This window comes from Archocentrus centrarchus, chromosome 16 (assembly GCF_007364275.1).
Source record: "Archocentrus centrarchus isolate MPI-CPG fArcCen1 chromosome 16, fArcCen1, whole genome shotgun sequence".
Taxonomy (NCBI): domain Eukaryota; kingdom Metazoa; phylum Chordata; class Actinopteri; order Cichliformes; family Cichlidae; genus Archocentrus; species Archocentrus centrarchus.
In genome coordinates this window covers 22,866,264-22,887,281 of record NC_044361.1, presented here as the reverse complement: position 1 = coordinate 22,887,281, position 21,018 = coordinate 22,866,264, and the positions used below count along the sequence as shown (strand labels likewise).

At 38.9% G+C, this 21,018-nt stretch overlaps 1 protein-coding gene across 4 annotated transcripts; it reads left to right on the top strand.

The window, feature by feature from the left end:
- The first annotated feature begins 734 nt into the window (after positions 1 to 734).
- dgat1b (diacylglycerol O-acyltransferase 1b) lies at positions 735 to 20,427 on the top strand. Of its 4 annotated transcripts, none has more exons than XM_030749938.1 (17): positions 735 to 1,024; positions 2,272 to 2,361; positions 4,367 to 4,407; positions 5,035 to 5,120; positions 10,321 to 10,373; positions 10,878 to 10,983; positions 13,755 to 13,883; positions 14,188 to 14,256; positions 14,388 to 14,491; positions 14,958 to 14,996; positions 15,151 to 15,192; positions 15,286 to 15,330; positions 16,698 to 16,810; positions 17,170 to 17,235; positions 17,665 to 17,752; positions 18,860 to 18,922; positions 19,463 to 20,427. In XM_030749938.1, the coding sequence occupies exons 1-17, from the start codon at positions 911 to 913 to the stop codon at positions 19,610 to 19,612; spliced, it is 1,398 nt and encodes a 465-aa protein (XP_030605798.1). In that variant the 5' UTR covers positions 735 to 910; the 3' UTR covers positions 19,613 to 20,427. The 4 variants fall into 4 exon arrangements, with proteins under 4 accessions (XP_030605798.1, XP_030605797.1, XP_030605796.1 ...); XM_030749937.1 differs by having other exon boundaries at positions 2,269 to 2,361; positions 19,463 to 20,426; XM_030749936.1 differs by having other exon boundaries at positions 736 to 1,143; positions 2,274 to 2,361; positions 19,463 to 20,426.
- The last annotated feature ends 591 nt before the right edge of the window (positions 20,428 to 21,018 follow it).

The window sequence follows — 21,018 nt, the reverse complement described above, 5'->3', positions numbered from 1 at the left end:
CATCATACAGACACAGCTTCCTGATGCTATGTATTCTGTTCATCGTGGAATCTAAATTTAACTTCAGTTTGTTTTTATATTTTCACCTGGTAGTATCCTGGGCTTCCTCCACAAAAAAATAATAATTTCTTTTCTTTTTTTTTTTCTTTTTTTTTAAAATGCTGTAAGCCCACCTCTCCATCTTCTTCTTAAAATGAATCTCTAAATTCATGTTTAGGCTGCTCTTAATCCAAATGCCCATCCAAATATGGCATCTTTGGTTTGAAATGAATCAAGATCAGCTACGCTTTTGGCATTTTAACTTGTAATAAAAGTACATTTCTAGAACTAAGATGGCTACATCTTCAGCTGATAGTTAATTATTGTGAAACTCAATTTTTAACTACTCAACATGAACTACGAGAAAATTAAACTGATCTTCTAAGACTGGTGAACGGGAACGAACTGATGGACTATTTTTGTCAACTTGTTATTCTGCTGCTGTTCCATCTTGCTGAAGTTTAATATGCATCGCATGTCTTTGTGTCTGACGGGAGTTCAAACCCGTATTTTTGTGCTGTGTTCTCTCTAATATGCTTACATCCTGTTTGGTTCCCAGATAATGGCTCATTATGATTCTTCTTTGGATTGCCTAACCCCTCAGAGTCTGACTCACCTGTCACACAGCGTGCAACAGTCAGACAAGTTCCCCTGCGTTCACAAACATAGCCAACTTTCACCTTCAGCGTCATGAATGCACTCCTACCTCTGAGTGTCAACTGTACTGAAATCTGAGCTTTGGGCGGATTGTTTTGCAACCCTTTTACTTCCCTCTCTCTGCAGACTACTACGCCTGGGTGCTACAGTTGCAACAAGCATGAGCAGCTGAAGTGGACTTCTGTAAGTTATTACTTTCCCCCCCTTTGTCATCATGGGTGACTTCAAGCCAGCCGAAGCCTTAACTCGCAGGAGGAGAGCGACTCTCGCAGGGGCGAGAGCTGCGACCCTGCAGCCGATGAACGGGAGGTCTGAAGCGGCTTATCAGAGCTTGGTGACCGCAGATATTAGCTTAGACGGTGGACAGAAAAAACGTGACTATTCACTGGAAACAACCCGGGCTAAATCGAAGACCAAACGCAGGAATGACATGAGCGACATGCTGAGGTGAGTTGGGTAAACTTGCCAAAGTGTTGGCCAGTTTGAAGGAAGTTTAGAGGTGAGGAAAATCTATGACTGCCGGTAGCTAACGGCTAATGTTTTATCTAGCATTTAAAGCTAAATGTTTCTTGCCATTTATTGTCTGTAGTAGCGATTTGGTCGATCTAGACTGGAGCCTGTTTTATTTTGTGTCTATTATCACCATTCATTCGTAGTTACACTCCCACTTTTCTTTAGTGCTGCTTAGCAGAGTAATGCAAACGTTAAGACCCACCCTGCGTGCCTACACAAGGTATACAAGTGTAAAGTGCAGTTTGTGGGTTGTTTCGGGGAGGCTGTGTAAAAGGGAGCCTCATGAATAGGAGTGAACTATCTTAATCTTCTCGGGCCGGTTATATAACACAAATAGCCGATATAACACTGTTTGGTGTTTATGCAGTACTGTGCAAAAGTCTTGAGCCACCCCCATTTACTTCCAAGCAGCCAGACTTGCTTTCCATTTTTAAAGTGGTTTTGAGCATTTTTTTTTTTTTGACCCTGGCTGCTTTTTCAGTCTTCTCTTTGGGTAATTTGTCATTAGCAGCCTGTTTCCAGAAAAACATAACTTTTTCCCATGTCTTTGGTTGGATGTATGAAAAATGCTTAACTAAAGAAACGGGGGAAAATGTAGCGGAGTTCAGAAGAGAAGTACAACAGTGAGTGCCCACAGCCATCTGTAAAACACGGTGGAGGCTCCGTCATGGTTTGGGGCTGCATTTCAGCCAGTGGTGTTGGGGATCTTATCAAAATTGAATTATGAATGCATCAGGGCAGTAATTTCAAGCACAGCAGTAAATCTACAACAGAATGGCTGAAAAAAACTTCCCCACAGAGATATGAAAGACTGATAATGTCATACAGAAAACAGTTACTTAAAATTATCGCTGCTACAGGTGGTTCTACAAGTCTTTGAATCAATGGGAGTATTTAGTTTTTCACAGCACTATGAAAACTTTATTTTTCACATGACTGTAGATCTCTTAGCACATCTCACTGTGTATAACTTTGTCCTGTTATGGTTCTAGAGTCCAAATGCAATGTTAATGTCTTCATTCTTAATTGTTTCACTCATTTATCCATCTAATGTGTTTTAGTAGCTGTCACAAGACACAAGAGTCCCTACTGAGTTCAGCCAGTGGTTATAAAAACTACAGAGGAGTACTCAACTGGTGTGTGGTAATGCTGGTAAGACACTTACACAAAGAAACACATATGTGCCCACAGAACATCTGCATCCTAGCAAAACCTGTTGTTTAGCTTTAAATACAGCTTTATTAGCAGACCCTCAAAGTTGGATACATTTGACAGTCTTGTTTTGTTGTGTGGGCAGATGAGGCGATCTGTTTGCTCACATTCACAAATACTGTATGGCCAACACGTGTCCAGCGTTCTGCAGAGGCAGAAGGCCAATCATCTTTCACATCTGTATCTCTCACTCATGTTTTGTCTTTAATTTTAATTCTAGCAGCACATACTGTATGATGTCATTTGTCAGTTTTGGTGTTTTTTGCCTCATGTATTGATATAAAATTGTGATTTTTAGCTATGTTGGCTCCATAGTGAAATGTAAAGCAAGAGGGCCTGAGACAGAGGCGCGGTGTACACTGCCAAGCTATTTGTAGAATGAGTCTGCCTAACCGCACTCCCTGTGGTTACACTTTGAGCATTGATTTTTCCAACAAGATATGTGTTACATAACACTGGTTATAATTTTCTCACAAATTTCTTATGTTATTGCACATGACTTAATATTAGTTTATAGTAAAGGATACTTGCAATGAATAGAGATCATCCACTATCATAGATTTATACAGTACATGTGGATAACTCAATATTGCATTAAGCCATAAGCTCTGTAGTTTAGTGGTTTACACATTTGCCTAATAAGCAGAAGTGCCCCAGTTCGATCCCGAGAGGAGACACAAATCCTTTTGGGGTTGCATCAGGACAGGCATCTGGAGTTAAAAACTCTGCCAAATCAAACATGCCTGCTGTGGCTCCCTCTAGTCAACAAGGGAGCAGCCAGAAGTAGCTTTACACTAAATAAGTAAACTAAAAGAATAGTTTTGATTAGATCCCCTTGTCGACTTATCGTGTGATACCTGGACATGACCGCCATCATTTTTGATGACCTCGATGTATCCCCTTGTTTTTACATGTTTAATAACATAAGAACATTGCTAACATTTTAGCCAACATGAACTGCAGGGTGCAGCTTTTCACAGCACTTTATCCGCATGAAGTCTGCCATGTCACGTTTTTCTGTCATTACTGGTTGCTCTGCTTCTGTCCGCTCACCACCTCTCTGTGCAGAGTTTCACCTGAGGGGCTCAGCAGCTTCACACACACACACACACACACACACACACACACACACACACACACACACACACAATGACAGCCAACCATAAGTTTTACTCTAGTCTAAAAAATATTTTAGAATATTTTGAAGTTTTTCGCTCATCTGGAGAAGAACTGGTGAGGTGCCCTTCCATCCACAATTCACAGGAATCGCTGCTCCTCCAAGATTATTGGTCAGATTTTTAGTGAAACTTGCACACAAAGATCACTTAATGGCCTTCATCCAAATTGCTCCCAAGATCACAGTTAATGTCACGTTTGTAGTTTTGCATGCAGTAATCTGTGCACTGTGATAGATTGTGAGCCAGATGAGCCACTAGCTAATGTGAATTTTCTAGAAATATCAAAATAAATGTTCAACCAGTGGAAAATAATTGACTTGTTAATGTCAAGCTTAGCACCTTTTGCAGTTCTTCCTCATCTGTGCTTGGGAGAATGGGCCAAATATGCCAGAAAAGAAGAAAAGATTAGATTAGTGAACTCTGTTAATCCATTCTTTGCGACAAATCATTGTGTTCTTTAACAGAGGTTTTCCATCATTCTGACTTGAACGTCTGTCTCAGGCCCAGAGCTTTTGTGTTTGGTAATAAGATATTACAGTCCAGTTAAGATGAGGAGAGGAAAGAGACAGGATACAGCGCAAGAAGGGAGCAAGTGAGGGAGAGACGGCCATAGAGGAGAGGGGTGATATACTGTAGAAGGACAGACAATTCAATTAAAGCAGAAGGAATAAAATCAGAACCATGAAAGAAGTTTAAGTGTGGAGAAAGGTCTAAGGAGTATTATTGTGCAAGAAATATTTATCTTTAACTGTTTCTTTTTGTTACAGGTACTGAGCAACGCTCGCCTCTTCTTAGAAAACCTCTTAAGGTGAGAATGTTTTATTACCCATTATTTCAAGAGGCTTCCTGCACTGCTTTCCTGCACTGCCATCCTTAAACAGACATCAGGGCGATGTTTGAAATGTAACACGAATACTAGTTTCTCAAAAATGTCCCTCAACTTCTTCCCCCTCTTTTAGAATCAAAACATTCAAACTTTTGACTGGTACTGTAAATTAAATTGAATTGAATTTAGTAATATGTTTTTGTTGTTTTGACATACAATTTGACATTTGTAGAAAAAGTACAGGTTTTACATGAAGAACTACATGTGACAGAAGTAAGCCAGTTTCAGGGACCATGTGCTGCATCTGCTGCCTCACTGAGATGGCTTACCGAGACACTTAATAATCTCTTCATGATGTCATTAGTTACACTTTCTTGCTATGAGAAGTTAAAATAACTGCTGTGCAAAACGTTGTACAGCACCAGTCAAAAGTCTGGACACACGTATAAGAAACAGAAAATTGAATCAGCACTATTAACTATTAACAGAAACCTCTCACAGAACATAGTCACTTATATTGCAGCTCAAATCTGGTTATGCACACGTGTCCTAATTTGGATCCTTTTTTTTTTAAATTGGCCATTTAGCTTTCTTTGTTTTGTTTTTCAGGTATGGCATTCTGGTGGATCCTATTCAGGTGATTTCCTTGTTTCTGAATGATCCCTACAGCTGGCCAGCAGCTTGCCTGGTGATTGGTAGGTACATTTTTTGTGCAACATTTTGCTGAATACCTTTAAAAAAAAGGGGGGGGGGGGGGGCATTTATTCATGATTATTTTATATTGATTACGTTATTTTGAGTTAAAAAGACCCCAAAATTTTATTGAATTGAATCTACAAATAATACCAAAGATAACACAGTTTGAGAGGCAGGAAATAGTATTTTTGCAGCAAAAAGGTGGTTTCCAAAGCACTATTAGCTGAAAACTTGAAATATCTTGTGTGTGCAGTGCGTACTTAAAAAAAAAAAAAAAAAAAAAAAAAAAAATATATATATATATATATATATATATATATATATATATATATATATATATATATATATATATATATATATATATATAGCAGATGAACAGTACCTGATAGTCAAGCTATAATAAAAAAGATATCCAGCAAAGACCTGACACAGGACCTGAGAGATGGAGAGATGGATCTAGTCTTCAATTGATCTTCAATTGATCCATCTACTGTTCACTGAAGCCTCATCAGAAATGGTCTCAGTAGAAGGGTGGCTGTCAAGAAGCCATTCTTAAGGAAGTGAAACAGGGAGAAAAGGTGAGGGTATGCCAAATTGCACAAGAACTGGACTGAAAATTGGTGCCAATAGGTCTTATGGAGTTTTTGGTTCAAATCATCATCAGTATGTACAGAGGAGGGCAGGAGAGGGGTACAACAGTGAGTATCAGCATCCATCTGTAAAACACAGTGGAGGTTCTGTCATGGTTTTGGGCTACATTTCAGCCAGTGGTGTTGGGGATCTTGTCAAAATTGATGGAATTGTGAACACAGAAGAGTACTGTCATATTTTGATCCACAATGCAATACCACCTGGAAAGTGTCTGACTGACAACAGCTTCATTTTCAGCATGACAATGATCCCAAACACACTGCCAATGCAGTAAAACACAGTGAACACTGTCAGTCATGGATTGGCCTCCCCAAAGCCCGGACCTCAACAGAGTATGGAATAAAATGCAGCCAACATCCAAAGAAGAGCTTTGAATGTCCTTCAAGAAGCCTGAACTATTGAAGACTACTTTAAAGAAATTACAAGAAAGTTGCCTAAGAGAGTTGTGTTAAAGAGTAAAAAATAATAATCATAAAGAATGAAACTAATGTTGATTTTCAAGCTTTCAGACTCTGGTTTTGCCTTATATACTTCCTGTTATGTTTCAATAAATTGTTGCACTCCTTTCCCATTTTCCCAACAAAATATAAAGAAATGAGGGGATGCTCAGGACCTTTGCACAGTATTTTGCCTAAGTAATTGAGTCAGCTATCTGGCTGATGTACGTTCAACCTACGAAGACCATCCCAGAAAAATAGGTGAACATTAAATTCCAAACAAATCCTGACATTTAAACTGAATATGTTTTTTTTCTTTTTGTCCTTATGCTGTGTAAGTTGTGTGATCCACCGCCTTTATGACCCGCCTTGCTATAAGACATAAAAAGATGCAAGCTTTTTTACAGTACTTACTTTTATGGTATATTGCAGTAAAGGTCTGCAGTGGTGCAGCTTGCAGTGTCTCTAGAGGGACACTCACCTGCCCTATATACTGCATACTGGTGTTCTCCTGCAGAGAGAGAGAGAGAGAGAGAGAAATGGGGAGCAACAGAGAGAGAGATGAAGAAGAGAAGTATGGAGGAAGCATTTAATGGAAGGCAAGTTAAGTGAGTGAATTTGTGTAGATGGCTGGAAAGCAGGCAAAAAAAAAAAAAAGCAGGAGTGAAAAGAGAGGCAGGGTAGAAAGAGAAGGAGAGTGGTGGAGTAAAGTGCTGCATCAACTCAGGACCAGAGAGGGAGGGGGAGGGGGAGAGAAATGGATGGAGTTAAGGTAAATGACTGCACAGACAACGGGTAAGAGGCAGGTGAGGATGGGAGTCTGTTTACAGTGGCATGGACAGTAAAGCAGCTTATACCCCGAGGGCATTCAGAGAGTCACTGCAGTAACTTACATGCACACTCCCACACAAAAATACCCCGACACAGTCTACACTTTGTGAAGCCTACCAGCAAAATGGGCAAAGTTTGGAAAGAAAGTTAGGCATTAAGAAAACTATTGTGAGTGATAAATGTTATTTTACTACACTGTAGTAAGTGTGTTGCTTCCAAAATATATACCCAAAGGCACCCGATGAAAGGTTTGTGTGTCTAACAGGTGCTAAATTGAGTTGTTTGTTCCAGTTTGATGTGGTTTGGGCAAAATACAGTAGTTGCTATTTGGCAAAGATGCTCAACTGCTGCTTTGCAAAAGAAAAAGCAGTAGGCGATTAGATTTAGACACCTACTACCCACCGATTATGTCGCTACTGTTGGAATACTTAAAAATTACACTATATTATCCTTCATGATACTCTCCTTTGCATAGTTGTTGAAAATGACTTGTCCTCATGGTAAAAGCAGCCTAGTTAAAAGACAGCTCTCTTGACTCCACAGTTAAGATAAATTTCTTGAGTGTTTATTATGAAGCCCGCTGAAGCGACACCCACAAGTTGAATACTTGCTTTTGTTTGTTTACAGTAATCTCACTGTATAGACACTGCTTTGCCTGCAGGACATTTGTTCCTTCCTAGAACCTTTTTGTCTCTTGACTCTGTCATAAATCAGAAACAACCATGTGACTGAATGAATAAATAAATTGATTTGAAATGGATTACTCTGCTGATGATCAGATGATGGACCCCCAGTAGTCAAAATGCACATCTGTTAATTCTATATTAGACTGATTGACATGATGCTAATGACTGATAAGGGTTTCAAGATAGAACAATTGCTGCAATTATGGGTCATCAGCCTAGTCTAGTCAGGGTAATGAGGAATCCATATACCAGTGATTTCATTAACTTGATTCTTTATTTTTAGCTGCTAAGACACAGAAAGGAAAGATATACATGCAGTTTTCTCCACACCAAATCAGTGTTCAGAAATACTAAAAACTGTTTTTTGTCTTAGATACAGTACTGTGCATCTTGAGCCAACCCTCATATTTTTATATGCTAGGAAAGTGGGAAATAGATGCAGCAACTTTTTGAATCATAAAAGGAAATACAGTATATAAGGCAAAAAACATTTTTTTTGTACAATTCCATCAAGCTTGAAAATCAATATTTGGTATGACCATCTTTATTCTTCAGCACAGCCTGAACTCCCTCGGGCAGCTTTCATGTCATGTCTTTAAGCAGTCTTCAGGAATAGTTCTCCAGGCTTCTTGAAGAACATTCAAAGCTCTTCTTTGGATGTTGGCTGTCAAGATGACCCAACACTGCTTCAATAGTGTTGAGGTCCGAACTTTGGGGAGGCCAATCCATGACTGACATTGTTCATTGTGTGTTTTACTGCATTGGCAGCGTGTTTGGGATCATTGTCATGCTGAAAAATGAAGCCTTTGCCAATCAGACACTTTCCAGATGGTATTGCATTGTGGATCAAAATCTGACAGAATTCCTCTCTGTTTGTAATTCCATCAATTTTGACAAGATCTCCAAAACCACTGGCTGAAATGTACTGTATAGTAGTCCCAACCAAGACAGAGCCTCCACCATGTTTTAGAGATGGCTGTGAACACTCATTGTTGTACCTCTCTCCTGCCCTCCTCCGTACCTATTGACAACAATTTGAACTAAAAAATCCAAACTTGGATTCATCACTCCATCAGACCCGTTGCCACTGATTTTTCCAGTCCAGTTCTTGTGTAATTTGGCATAGGTCGGAATTTTCTCCCTGTTTCTCTTCCTTAAGAAAGGCTTATTGACAGCCACCCTTCCACTGAGACCATTTCTGATGAGGCTTCAGTGAACAGTAGATGATCAACAGAAGCATCAGATGCAACTCACAGGTCCTGTGTCAGATCTTTGCTAGATTTTTTTTCCAGTTTCTTAAGGGCATGACTTTCAGATACTGTTCATCTGCTGTAGATATATATTTTTAGGCCTGCCACTTCTTTTGTCCTCCACTTGTCCTCAATATTTTTAAGGACACACTGCACACCATGCCAAGATAAGCCAGGCTTTTGGGTAATAGCTCTCTGAGAATCACATTGTAGGTGCAAAAATGCTATTTTATACCTGTCAAACTGTTAATTTTTCACAGATTCAGGTAATGAAATGTGAACAAATGGTGTGTTTTTGTAACAGGCCATTAGTAATAAAGTGGCTGAAGATACAATTAAAAATTTTCTCTTGGCTAAGTTTTCTGTTTTGTGTAGACACAACACTGGTTCATTCCTTGTGTTAGGTCCCTTTTTATGCTATAAAAAAAGAATAACCTTCCTGTGATGGACTAAAAATGAGTGAAAAAGCAGATGGCATCCAAAGAAAAACTTTCAGAGACCTTCAGAAAGCCTGGAGAACTATTGCTCAACACCACTTTAAAAATTTAAGAAGAAGTCTAGCTCCTTGGAAGCAAAGTAAAAAGAAATGAGGAGTTACTCAAGACAAATTATACTGTAAAGCATCTTCTCTTTTATTATACTTTCTTAAGATTTACCACCATTCACTAAAAAACCTCCTTGATTATGGCACTTAATAGATTCCTTTGGGATTTTTTTTTTTATCAGTCATTTGTTTCTCGACTTTTTTGATGTTACATATTTTAGTAAACAATTTACAGTATACTCTTTTTATTTGATAACCTCCATGTTCTATCATATTAGTTGTCAAAAGAGCAGCAGACATTGAATATGAAGATGATGTACTGTGCAGGAACAATGCAGGAACCCAAAAATAATTGATAAAGAATATAAAATAATGTGATTCTGTGTGTGCGTGTGAGCACATGCTTGTCTAGTCACTCAGCTGTCTAGCAGTTGGTGTGTGCTGTGAAACACATATGCTCTGTTATTGCTGGTTCATTTATTTTATCAGGTGTTTCTATTTAATCATGTGAAAGCGTGTGTGTGTGTGTGAGTCTGAGTGTGAGCGACACCTTTTGCCAAGGAGGCTTCAGGAAATTAAGCCAAAACTTGAAATCTGTATATATATATATATTTTTTTTAACCAATCCTGATTTTTAAAAAGTTGAAGGCACTGACTAAAATAATGGAATCCTGCTAAGTACCAGTATTTTTATATGCAGTAAATCAAAAATGTCTCCAGTTCATGGTCTCCCTGCTGAAAACAGACATGAAAATTTGATTGCGAAGTGTTTTAAAAGCATGTTTCATTTTGTCTGACAGTGTCCAATGTGTTCATATTGGTGGCCCTCTATACCGAAAGGCAGCTGTCAAAGGTGAGAAGAAAAACCCTGCTTGCACTAAAACATCAGAGCACTGTGGATTTTAACTGGACCGCTGAATTCAGAGCACTTTACCAAGTCTCGGGTGGGATTATTTTTCTAAAACTGTTCTCTAAAGCTGACCCTCCCTAGTTGCATCTGCAAATGTGAAATGGTAAAATGAGAAATTAGTTTCACCATCTACATTTAGGGCATATCCAGTTACGTTCTGCCTGTTTGGCATGAATTGGAACTTTTTTCTTTTTTTTTGTTTTTCTTTTTAACGTAACTAGGCCAGTATAACTTAAAATGTAATCTGTGATGGGGTGAAAAGCAGAAAGTGCTTAAAACATTTAGTTGCTGTAATGCTTGTCAGTCTTTTAGAATTAGGTGACCAGAAAATACCAAAAGCTTAAAGTATGCAACCAAAACGGAAGCATTTTCTTTCTAGTGATGGTGGTTAAAAATGGGACGATAGACTGTTAAGAGATGTCGCTCTGTTTTTCTCTTTGTGCACAGGGCTCATTCAGTGAACTTGTGGGATTTCTGGTCCATTGCATTAACATGGCCGTTATGCTGACATTCCCTGCAGCAGTGGTCCTATTGGTTCCCTCCATGACCTCAGGTAAAATGTTTTTCCCTATTATTTAACTGTCCTCCCTGCAGTCTTGTTCCTAACAACTGTACATTACTGAGACAAATAGTTAACTAAAATAGTCTCATCTCTTATGCAGCTAAAACACTATCCATTCATTGGTAGTTTACAATGTAGAAAATAATTTAAGGGTAATAAAGACTAAGAACATCCACATCCTTGCCCTTCACAGAAACCGCCAGCCAGTTTGACAGTGCAGTAAAAGGCATCTCTTATACAGAGTCATAATTGGAGTCGGTTAGTGGTAATGGACCAGTTGGTCATGACTGGATTGTTTCCAGCTGGCTCTGAGGAGAGAGGAGAGAGGAGAGAGGAGAGGAGAGGAGAGGAGAGGAGAGGAGAGGAGAGGAGAGGAGAGGAGAGGAGAGGAGAGGAGAGGAGAGGAGAGGAGAAATGAAATGGGTGTGGTTTGCTGTGCAGGGTCATCCAAGGGTCACTACCTTCTGCCTTCATCCTGCCCCCTGGCAGAAACTATAGTTGTCTTTCACAGGCCACACGATTCACCTGTGATGAATTGGGAATACAGCATACTGTATTTTAACAGGAAGGACAAGTGCACAGAATCCCTCATTAAATTAATGAGATATTCTTTCTGATTTTTTTTTTTTTTTAGCATGAAACAGTTGCACTGATGTGCGTTACTTTGTATAAAAAACAGATTAAAATAGATCTATAGAAATTTTATTGCTTGTTACAATTCATTTACATTCAACAGGAAATTTAACTATTGTGTCATCACATATTTCTTCACCAGTGCAGATAATGTGTTAGGGAAAGTACAGCAGTACTTCACATCTAAGAGTAATAAAATGTGTCAGAAAACCGTGTACTTGTACTTGTGGTAGTTATCTAAATGTTACTATTCCCCAGACTGACCCACTTGTATTGTGGTAAAATCTTAGACTTCTACCAGTGTTATATACCTTTTTAGCTTGATCATGTGACGTACTTGACACTTGACAAATATTTCACTGCCAAGGTCACATTTGTCACATCATCCACAAATGTTCCATGGTAGGAGTGTTTTATGTCATGAACTTGATAAATGTATTTAGTTCAGTTGTTTTGGCACAGCACCAGTCTTTTACTCTTCATGCCTTAGTAAGCACACCCCTGGCTTTATATCAATCAAAGGACATCCATGCTGGGTGTTTCCTATGTAAGGATGGTTCTTTTTATCCCAGAAAATCATTGTTTCCCATCTTGGGCTATTTTCCTCTCCTCTCTTCTTCTCCTCTCTCATCTCATATGTTCTCTCAGTGGGTGGTGAAGAAGTAAAGGAGTTGATCCATCTGTCTGTCTGTTTTCTCTGCACTGCTGTTCACACAGGAAGGACAGTTGACAGAGGGCAGGTGTGTGTATGTATAAATATATGTGTACATACTGATATTAGGTCGTGGGGTACATAGACTAGGTCTGTTTACACAGTCACATTGTGGTGCCCTAACTCTCTTTGGGAACCAAAAGCAGGACCTCATAACGTAAATGTTCAAATGTTGAGGTGAAAACAAACCACTTTGAATTGGTCCTAGTTCTTGGGTTTGAGTGTCATTAATGTATATTTATTAAAAGAGGTCAAGACATGTTTATTAAGGGTAATAATTATTACAATTTGAACTAAATTCACGGTTTCATATCAAACCCTATTCACAGGTTAATGATAACAGTGAGTTTTTAGTTTATTTGAAAAAACTGAAAAGTAAAAATCACAGATATTATAAGCAGGTGTAAAACATCCTGTAACATTCTTAAGCACGCACTTAGTCGGCTTATCAAACTATGACTCAGCCACTGTACACATTTAGCTATCAAAGCTTTCTTTGCATAGCGTAGTAAAGCAGGAAGTGACACCACATCCTAGAGAGGGCTGGTTCTGGCATGTTTTTTCCCCCACTCAAGCTCACCTGTGTGTGTGTTTTTTATGATGCCTATCTCTGGAGTCACTGTCTTGAAGAAAATCTAGCTGTTTAGGAGTCACACTGAGCCGGTGAGACAGATGGTTAATGGATAAGATCTGGTGTGTTTTGCTGCCAGGTGTGCTGACCTCCTCCTCGCCCTGCTGGCACAACAGGCAGTTTCTGTTTGTGTGTGTCTGAGTGTTTGTCCACATATACGAGTGTGCGTTTGTGTGTGTTTTTGTTCTTTGTTCGGCTTGATCCTTTTCTATCATGCATATGGTGACTATTGATAAAGCCCTGCTAGGCAAGCTGCTGTATGCGTGTGCTTGCAATTTACAAAATATGTTTATTGATCTCCTTTCAAATCAGCTTTTCCTCATTGGCCAATTAACAAAACTTTGGCACTGGTTTATGAGTGCACACTCAAAACAACAACAACATGGTGACAATGTACTAATGTCCTTGGCACAGTTAGACTGCTCTTATACTTTGAGTTGAGATGATTTATTTAGCTGAGCTTGTTTTGCTGTTTGTTCCAGATCAAATGACAGCCTCTCATTGTCTGTCTCCCTTCCTTTTTTCTCTCTCCTACCTCTTTACTCTTTGTTTTCCATTCTATCCCTGGCTCTCCTTCTAACATACATCCCATTGTCCTCCTCTTAGTTTTACCTCTCTGTCCTGCTCATCCATTCTTCATCACTATTTATTGCTGTCTACTGGCATTCCCCCCCATATCTTCCTCAAAATCTTATTCCTTATGTGAGCTAATTACATGTTCCTGGATTAGTTTGTCCGCATCACAGTGTTAATCCTTACCTCTTTTTCTTCCTCTCCCCATGACAGTTGGAGGTTTGTTCGTACTTGGTACTTACACCGTTCTCTTACTTAAACTGTACTCCTATAAGGATGTCAACTTGTGGTGCAGGGAGCTGAGCACTATCAAGGCCAAAAAACTGTCCAGGTCACTGTCTTGTAAGTCACATATACACACGAATATTTATACCTATGAAGAGTTATATTTTGCCTTCACTGAAATCTGTTTTTAATCATAAGAAAGTAAAAAAAAAAAAAACATTATCAGGTTATTTTTATGATTTAAATGTATTTCAGTGTGATTTAGTCTGTACCCAAAAAGAGCTTTCAGTACATTGCTCATGCTGTTATGGTGACATCTACTGGCGGACCTTTGATGCAACAGCTTTTAGAGGAAATTGTAACGAAAGCATACATAAATTGTGACACTGCTGTTTGTAAATTTCTTTTCTATCTGGTACAGGCCCATCAGAACAGCATTTCTATGAAGGTGAACGCAAGGTGTGCTATCCTGGCAACCTCACCCTCCGAGGTACTCAAAGCATCCTGTTATTGTTTGCTAGGAACTGAGTTGATAAGTTTCTGTCATGTACCACTGCCTCTGTTTTATTATCTCACATGTTCTGATTAACTGCCACACTGACCTCCTCTCCATCTCTGTAGACATGTACTACTTCGTCCTGGCTCCGACTCTGTGCTATGAGCTCAACTTCCCCCGTTCTCCTAAAATTCGCATGAGCTTCCTGCTAAGGAGACTATTTGAGATGGTGAGGAAATGTCTCATGTCAGCATCACCCATTAAACACTGCTTTTACTGTAGCCGCACATTCATGTCAGCACGGAAACACGCTCGTATTTTACAAGCATCACCTAAAAAGTGCTAAAGAGTTGCTAAACCCTCCCTGAGCCTGGTTCTGCTGGAGGTTTCTTCCTGATAAAAGGTTTTTTTCCTTCCCAGTGTAAGTGATTGTGATGAGGGTGGCATGGTTATGCAAAAATACTGGGTTATGCATATGATATAGTTTTGTATAACATCTGGGCATAATCAGACAAATGGGTACATCCCGTAAGAGTGAAACTGGATGCCTCCACCAAGTTTTATTTTTTTCAAAAAGTTAAAAAACAAACCTTTTTTGTAATATAATTTGCTCTCAATGTTTTCTGTTGATCTCTGGCAATGGCAATTTATTTCTCTGAAATCATATCACTAGTAATTTGTGTCTTTCTCCTCAGCTTTTCTTCATCCAGCTGTTAGTTGGTCTCACTCAGCAGGTACAGTCTTTTAACCCAAAACTGATTGGGATTGCTCGAATCTGCTATGTGAAATGACTTTGTTACAAATATAACGTTACCGTATAAAATGCATGCATTGCAGCTCATGTCTCAAAGTAGCTTAACAGTTTTTTTTTTCTTCTCTTTCTGTCAGTGGATGATTCCCATCATTCAGAGCTCAATGAAACCACTAGAGGTAAGGCGGGCAACATGACACAGAAGCTACAAACAGGAAGTGTTACTGTATATTTGCCATTTCATGCCTCTCTTCTTGTTTTCTGTCCTCTAGGACATGGATCTGTCCAGGATGACTGAGAGACTCCTGCGATTAGCTGTGAGCACAAACTCCACTATAGTTTTCACTCACAGCTGAACTTCCCTGATATGAAAGTCATTAAATAAGTGAGCTCCAGGCTTGATAATGATGCCAAGCAAAACATCAGAGTAGTTCATTTTCCATTTCTTGTAATTGCCAGTGTTTTGGACTTGCATTATAAGGCTACAGTTTATTTATAAACAGAGATCATGCTAAAACTGTAGTGCTGCTTCCCAATCATTATTGTACAAAGCACATGGAAATCTAAGTGACCTTTGTCAGCATATACAGTGTGTAGGACAAAATTATGTAGTAGCCCCCCTATGAAATTTAAAATTTTTGTCAGAATTCTCCCAAGTGATTTTTTTTTTTTTTTTTTAACAGAGCAAGAACGTTTCAACATAGCATTTCTAAACATAGTGGTTTTATTTAGAAAGCATAAATTATTTCTGTTTGCGCACAATAATAGAATTATTTCAGAAAAAAACAAAAATTGCCAGGGTCTGTATGATTAGCACTTTGAAAAACTATTGAGCCATAGCACAAACCACTGCTGTGAAATGATGTGCTTTAACTTTGTAATGCTCAAAACTTGTCAAATCAAGGTAAAACTGAGGGTTATCTTCCACTTTACAAACCGTATAAAAACCTCAGCAGGAGGTTTGAGCTGCCCCTCGAGAAAGCATCGTGCCAAAAAACAAAAGAAATCAGTTTCAACTTGAGGAAAAAAGAATCGTTGATGCTCACAAAGCACAACAACCTAAAACATATGTCGCTCCTGGTGAAGAACTACCTCCAGAAGACCAAAAATGAACATTATTGACCGGCCTGCATATAAAGCCTTAACTTGAATCCCATTGAAAATCTGTGGGGTGAACTGAAGACCAAGGTTCGTGCCGGGAGACCATCAAATCTGGAGGAGCTTGAGAGATTCAAAGAAGAATGGGCTGGGATTGCTCAGGAGACGTGTGTGAGACTTGTTGAAAACTACAACAAATGACCGCAGGCTGTTACCAGCAAAAAAGGATACACGACTGATTATTAGCATCAGGGGGGCTAATAATTTTGACCCTGGTAGTTTTTGTGAAATAAATTTGTTTCTCTGTGCAAAGTGAAATAATGTGAGCATCCAAAATAAAACTGGAACATTTAGAAAAGCTGTGAAAAATTCTTTGCTCTGGTTAACAGCGCTTGGCAAAAAGGCGTTTTGATAGGGAGTGCTAATGATTCTGTCCTCATCTGTGTATGTAAGTTGGTTATCGTGTATATTGAGAGTTTCTTGAGATTGTGGAATTAGTTTGAAGTGTTTTAACAACACATTGGGCAGCGGAGGTCATCAGTGTATATTTTCTTCTGTTTCATGAGTCTTGAATTTGTCTTTCCAGGTTCCTAATCACTTGCTTTGGCTGATGTTTTTCTATTCGTTCTTCCACTCATCTATGAACTTCACAGCTGAGCTGCTGCGCTTTGGTGACAGGCAGTTTTACAAGGACTGGTGGTAAATATTAGTCTGTATTTATGAATTTTATGAGGTGTGGTGGGCTATGATCAAGGACTGGCTCAGAGTAGCTACATGCACTAATAATTGCATGTGTGCATGAGAGGGGATTTATGTGCATACTCATGAATCTGTTTGGGTTCATATCAGTGCCATTTGTGTAATCGAAGGAATAAATTTTATGGATCAATTTGTGTATTTCCAATATTTGTAAATAGGTGTCATTCAGTGCATTGTGGGATAATTTATTTTCTATTTTCTTGTGAGACAGTCAAATTTTTTTAATGTCTATTAATATTAATCAAACTGCTTTCAATCCATTATTGTGAGGCTATAATCCTTTTTTTTTTTTTTTAAAGGAATTCAGAGTCAGTGACATATTTCTGGCAGAACTGGAACATCCCGGTGCACAAGTGGTGTCTGCGGTAAAGTGAATTATTCACACACTAAGACATTAGAAGGGAGGAATTAAATTATAGAACTCAGCGCAGGAGACAGCAGTGAATTTGATGCAGGGGGACGGGCTTAACAAGGCACACTGATGTATTTAGGAAATTGATTCATCTGGCTGTGATTGAAGAAGCGGCGGTGGTAAATACAGCAGCAGCAGCGAATATATTCCTGTTAAACAGGATGAAGTAAACACAATGCTCTTCTCTCACAGAGACATAATTACACAACATTCATCAGTAGTACACATGGAAAAACTCAAAATTACAAAAAAAAAAAAATTTGTTCTCTATTTCTATAATAATAATCCCTATATAAATGTATATAATTAATATATTTGTCTCTCTGATTTTAAATGCATGTATTCACCCATTGTTATATTTGTCCTTCTGTGTGGTTTGCAGCCACTTTTACAAGCCGCTTCTGAGGAGAGGAGTCAGTAAAATGTTGAGCCAATCAGCTGTCTTCTTTTTGTCAGCTTTTTTCCATGAGGTAAGAACAGAAACCAGAACTGCCTTTTCTGCTGACCTTTTACAGTCCTGTGGGGGAAAAAAAAAAAGTGAAAACTAAGTACACGCCTACCACTTTCATAGGAATTAAGAGGGTAAGGAGCAGCAAGTGTGAGCACCTCTATAAAAGCAGAAATTTTGGAGCATTCAGGTGTGTGTTAACACAATGCCACAGATTTACCAGGAGTGAATGCCCAGCAATTTCACCCCAAGATCAGACTTTGTAATGCTCAGAGAAGCAGCAGAAAACTCAAGAGCTATATCTCTGACTCTACGGGCCTCAGTTAGCATGTTTAACGTTAAAGTTCATGAGAGTACAATTAGAAAAAGACTGAACAAGTATGGTTTGTTCGGAAGAATTGCCTGGAGAAAGCTTCTCCGCTCTAAAGCAAACATGGTAACACAGTTGAGAGCAAACCACGAGATTTCTGGAACAGTGTCCTTTAGAGAAGAGACCAGAGTGGAGATGTTTGGTGAAAACTAAACATATCCACACAAACACCTCATACCAATTGTCAAGCACGGTGGTGGTGATGAGCTTGTTTTACAGCCACAGGACCTGGGCACCTTGCAGTCATGAACTCCTCTGTATACCAAAGTATTCTAGAGTCAAACGTGAGGCCGTCCTCCAACAGCTAAAACTTGGCTGACACTGGATTGTGCAGCAGGACAATGATCCTGAGCACAGCAGCAAATCTACAACAGAATGGCTGTAAAAGAAAAGAAGAGTGTTGCAATGACCCAAAGTCCAGAACTCAATGAACAGAAGCCATGTTGTAAAGAAGAGTGAGTCAAAGTTTCCCCACAATGATGTGAGAGACTCATAAAGTCATACAGAAAATTATTGCTTCAAGTTATTGCTGCTAAAGGTGATTCTGCAAGTAACTGAGTCATGGGGTGTGTTTAGTTTTTCACTGGATTGCATACAGTCCTCAACTTTACACATGACTGCATGTTGACCTAGAATATAATGTACACATTGTTTTAGGTCTTTATCAGTGTGGTGCAGATTGTTAATTATATTTATAGAGATTATAGCTGAAGATTGATGATGATTTTAATTTTCTTTTCCTGTCTGTTTCTGTGTCAGTACTTAGTGAGTGTTCCTCTCAGGATGTTCAGATTTTGGGCTTTTATGGGCATGATGGCACAGGTAAGACCCAGTACAAACCACAGGTGATACACATACAGCTGTAGCTAACACAAACTGTGCAGTGTTTGTGATATTATAAGTCATTCATAATATGGGGTCAAATTCCTTCTGTGTTTTAAAAGGCTAAAAGAAAAAACACTATAGGAAGGCCAGAAGCAATTAACCAGTGCGTGTAGCTGAGTTGTACAGAGGGTAAAAAAAAAAAAAAAGATGTGTTCATGATAGTTCTTTGGATTATTGTTGCACATTTTAAGGCGTTCCCACTGTTTGGATCCAGTATATTTAACTTAATAATGAACCTCATTAGCATAGCAGGGGATATTTGACGTACCAGTGGTTTGTACCAATAACTGGCCAGAACAAAAGCCAATATAAAGGCTTCTTTCCATTTGCTGTTTCTCTGGGTTTAATATTAACAGACAAAAGCAATAAGAAAAAAGAAATAAGAAGCTCAGATGTTGGAATTTAATACTGTAGTTAGTCATGCGGCACAATCACCACTTGTGTTTTTTTTAATGATGTGTTTTATTTGCTCACCAGCTTCCGTTAGCCTGGTTCGTCGGCCGCTTCCTGCGTGGTAACTACGGCAATGCTGCAGTTTGGATTTCCATCATTATCGGGCAGCCATTCGCTGTCCTGATGTACGTCCACGACTACTACGTCATTCATTACAGACAGGAGGGAGACTAATACACATCTATGTTTGTACAACTTAACAACACGTTTTTCTGACACATATTGTCCTCTACTCCTACATGTCAGAAGAGCTGATCACGTTGACTGCGTTGTGGTTGTAGTGTGTTTACATTAGGCGCATTGACTGTTGTGTCTTCCTGCTGGCAAAGCTAGGATAGACTGAAAAAAAAAGAAATAAGTGTTTATCTTGAAACTCTACTGTAACATGAGGAGAAAGGTGATGTGACATGCAGCATCATACTCAGGTGATTTTTATTTCAGTGCCTTGTAAAAAACCAACCTCTGATGGTCAGTTTGGGATTCATATTTATGGTGAATTTATTGTTATTGGTACTGTGAGAACAGACACAGGATTTTGTTTACTCTGTTTCCATAGAGGGTTTACTCGTCTTTAACTATGGGGAGTATAATCACTCTGCCTGAACTTTATGAAATGCTAATATACATGTAACAACATGATTCAAAGGGTTGTTGTTGTTGTTGTTGTTGGTTAGGAAAGAGATTTATGATCCAACATGTTCATCTTGTGACCAAAGGGGCCTTAAACTGTTTTTACTGTAAGGAGAGGATCACAAGGAGAGATGAATGTATGCTTCATTAATGTAACTTTTTCTTTCAAATTACGGTTATTGGATTTAAAGTCTGTGTATGTTTTTTTTTAAACTGAGTTATCAATTGCTGCAACACTTCTTGTGTATTGATCTTTTTTTTTTTTTGTTTTTTGTTTTTTTACATATGACAGCAAAAATGAATAATATGGAAAAAATTACAGAATGTGTGGCTTTAGCCTCCGGACTAGTGCCAAGTAACTATGTCTGATATTTCAAACTACAATATTTGTGCCTGAAAATAAAATTTAGATTTAAATCTTGTCATGAAAGACAAAGTTATTTCATTTTTGCCATCAGAACTGCCTTAGTTCTTTGTGGCAAAGATTCAGGAAGGTGCTGGTAGCATTCCTCAGAGGAGTTTGACCTGATGGCAACACACAGTTGCTGCAGATTTGTCACCTGCGCATCCGTGCTGTGAATCTCCCATTCCACCACAATCCAAAGGTGCGCTACTGTATTGCAAAAATACTCAGGTAGGCTGCAGTATTTAAATGATGTTTGCTTGGTACTAGGGGGTACAGAGTGTGCCAAGAAAATATCATTCACACCATTACATCACCAGCAGCCTGAACCTTTGATGCAAATGGATCCAGCAGTAATTGATACCCATCAGACCAAGCAATGTATCTCCAATCTTCTATTGTCCAATTTTGATGAGCCCGTGCAAACTGTAACTTCAGTTTACTGTTTTTAGGTGACATGAGTGACACCTGGTGCGGTCTTCTGCTACTGTAGCCCTTCTGCTTCAAGGTTCTGTGTGTGCTCAGAGATGCTCTTCTGCATTTCTTG

Excerpts from the sequence above, each read along its gene's own strand:
- dgat1b (XM_030749935.1), top strand. The coding sequence starts at position 911 with ATGGGTGACTTCAAGCCAGCCGAAGCCTTAACTCGCAGGAGGAGAGCG. Across the intron at positions 14,257-14,387 it reads TGGCAACCTCACCCTCCGAG|ACATGTACTACTTCGTCCTG; the intron begins GTACTCAAAGCA and ends CCATCTCTGTAG. Across the intron at positions 18,923-19,462 it reads TTATGGGCATGATGGCACAG|CTTCCGTTAGCCTGGTTCGT; the intron begins GTAAGACCCAGT and ends TTTGCTCACCAG.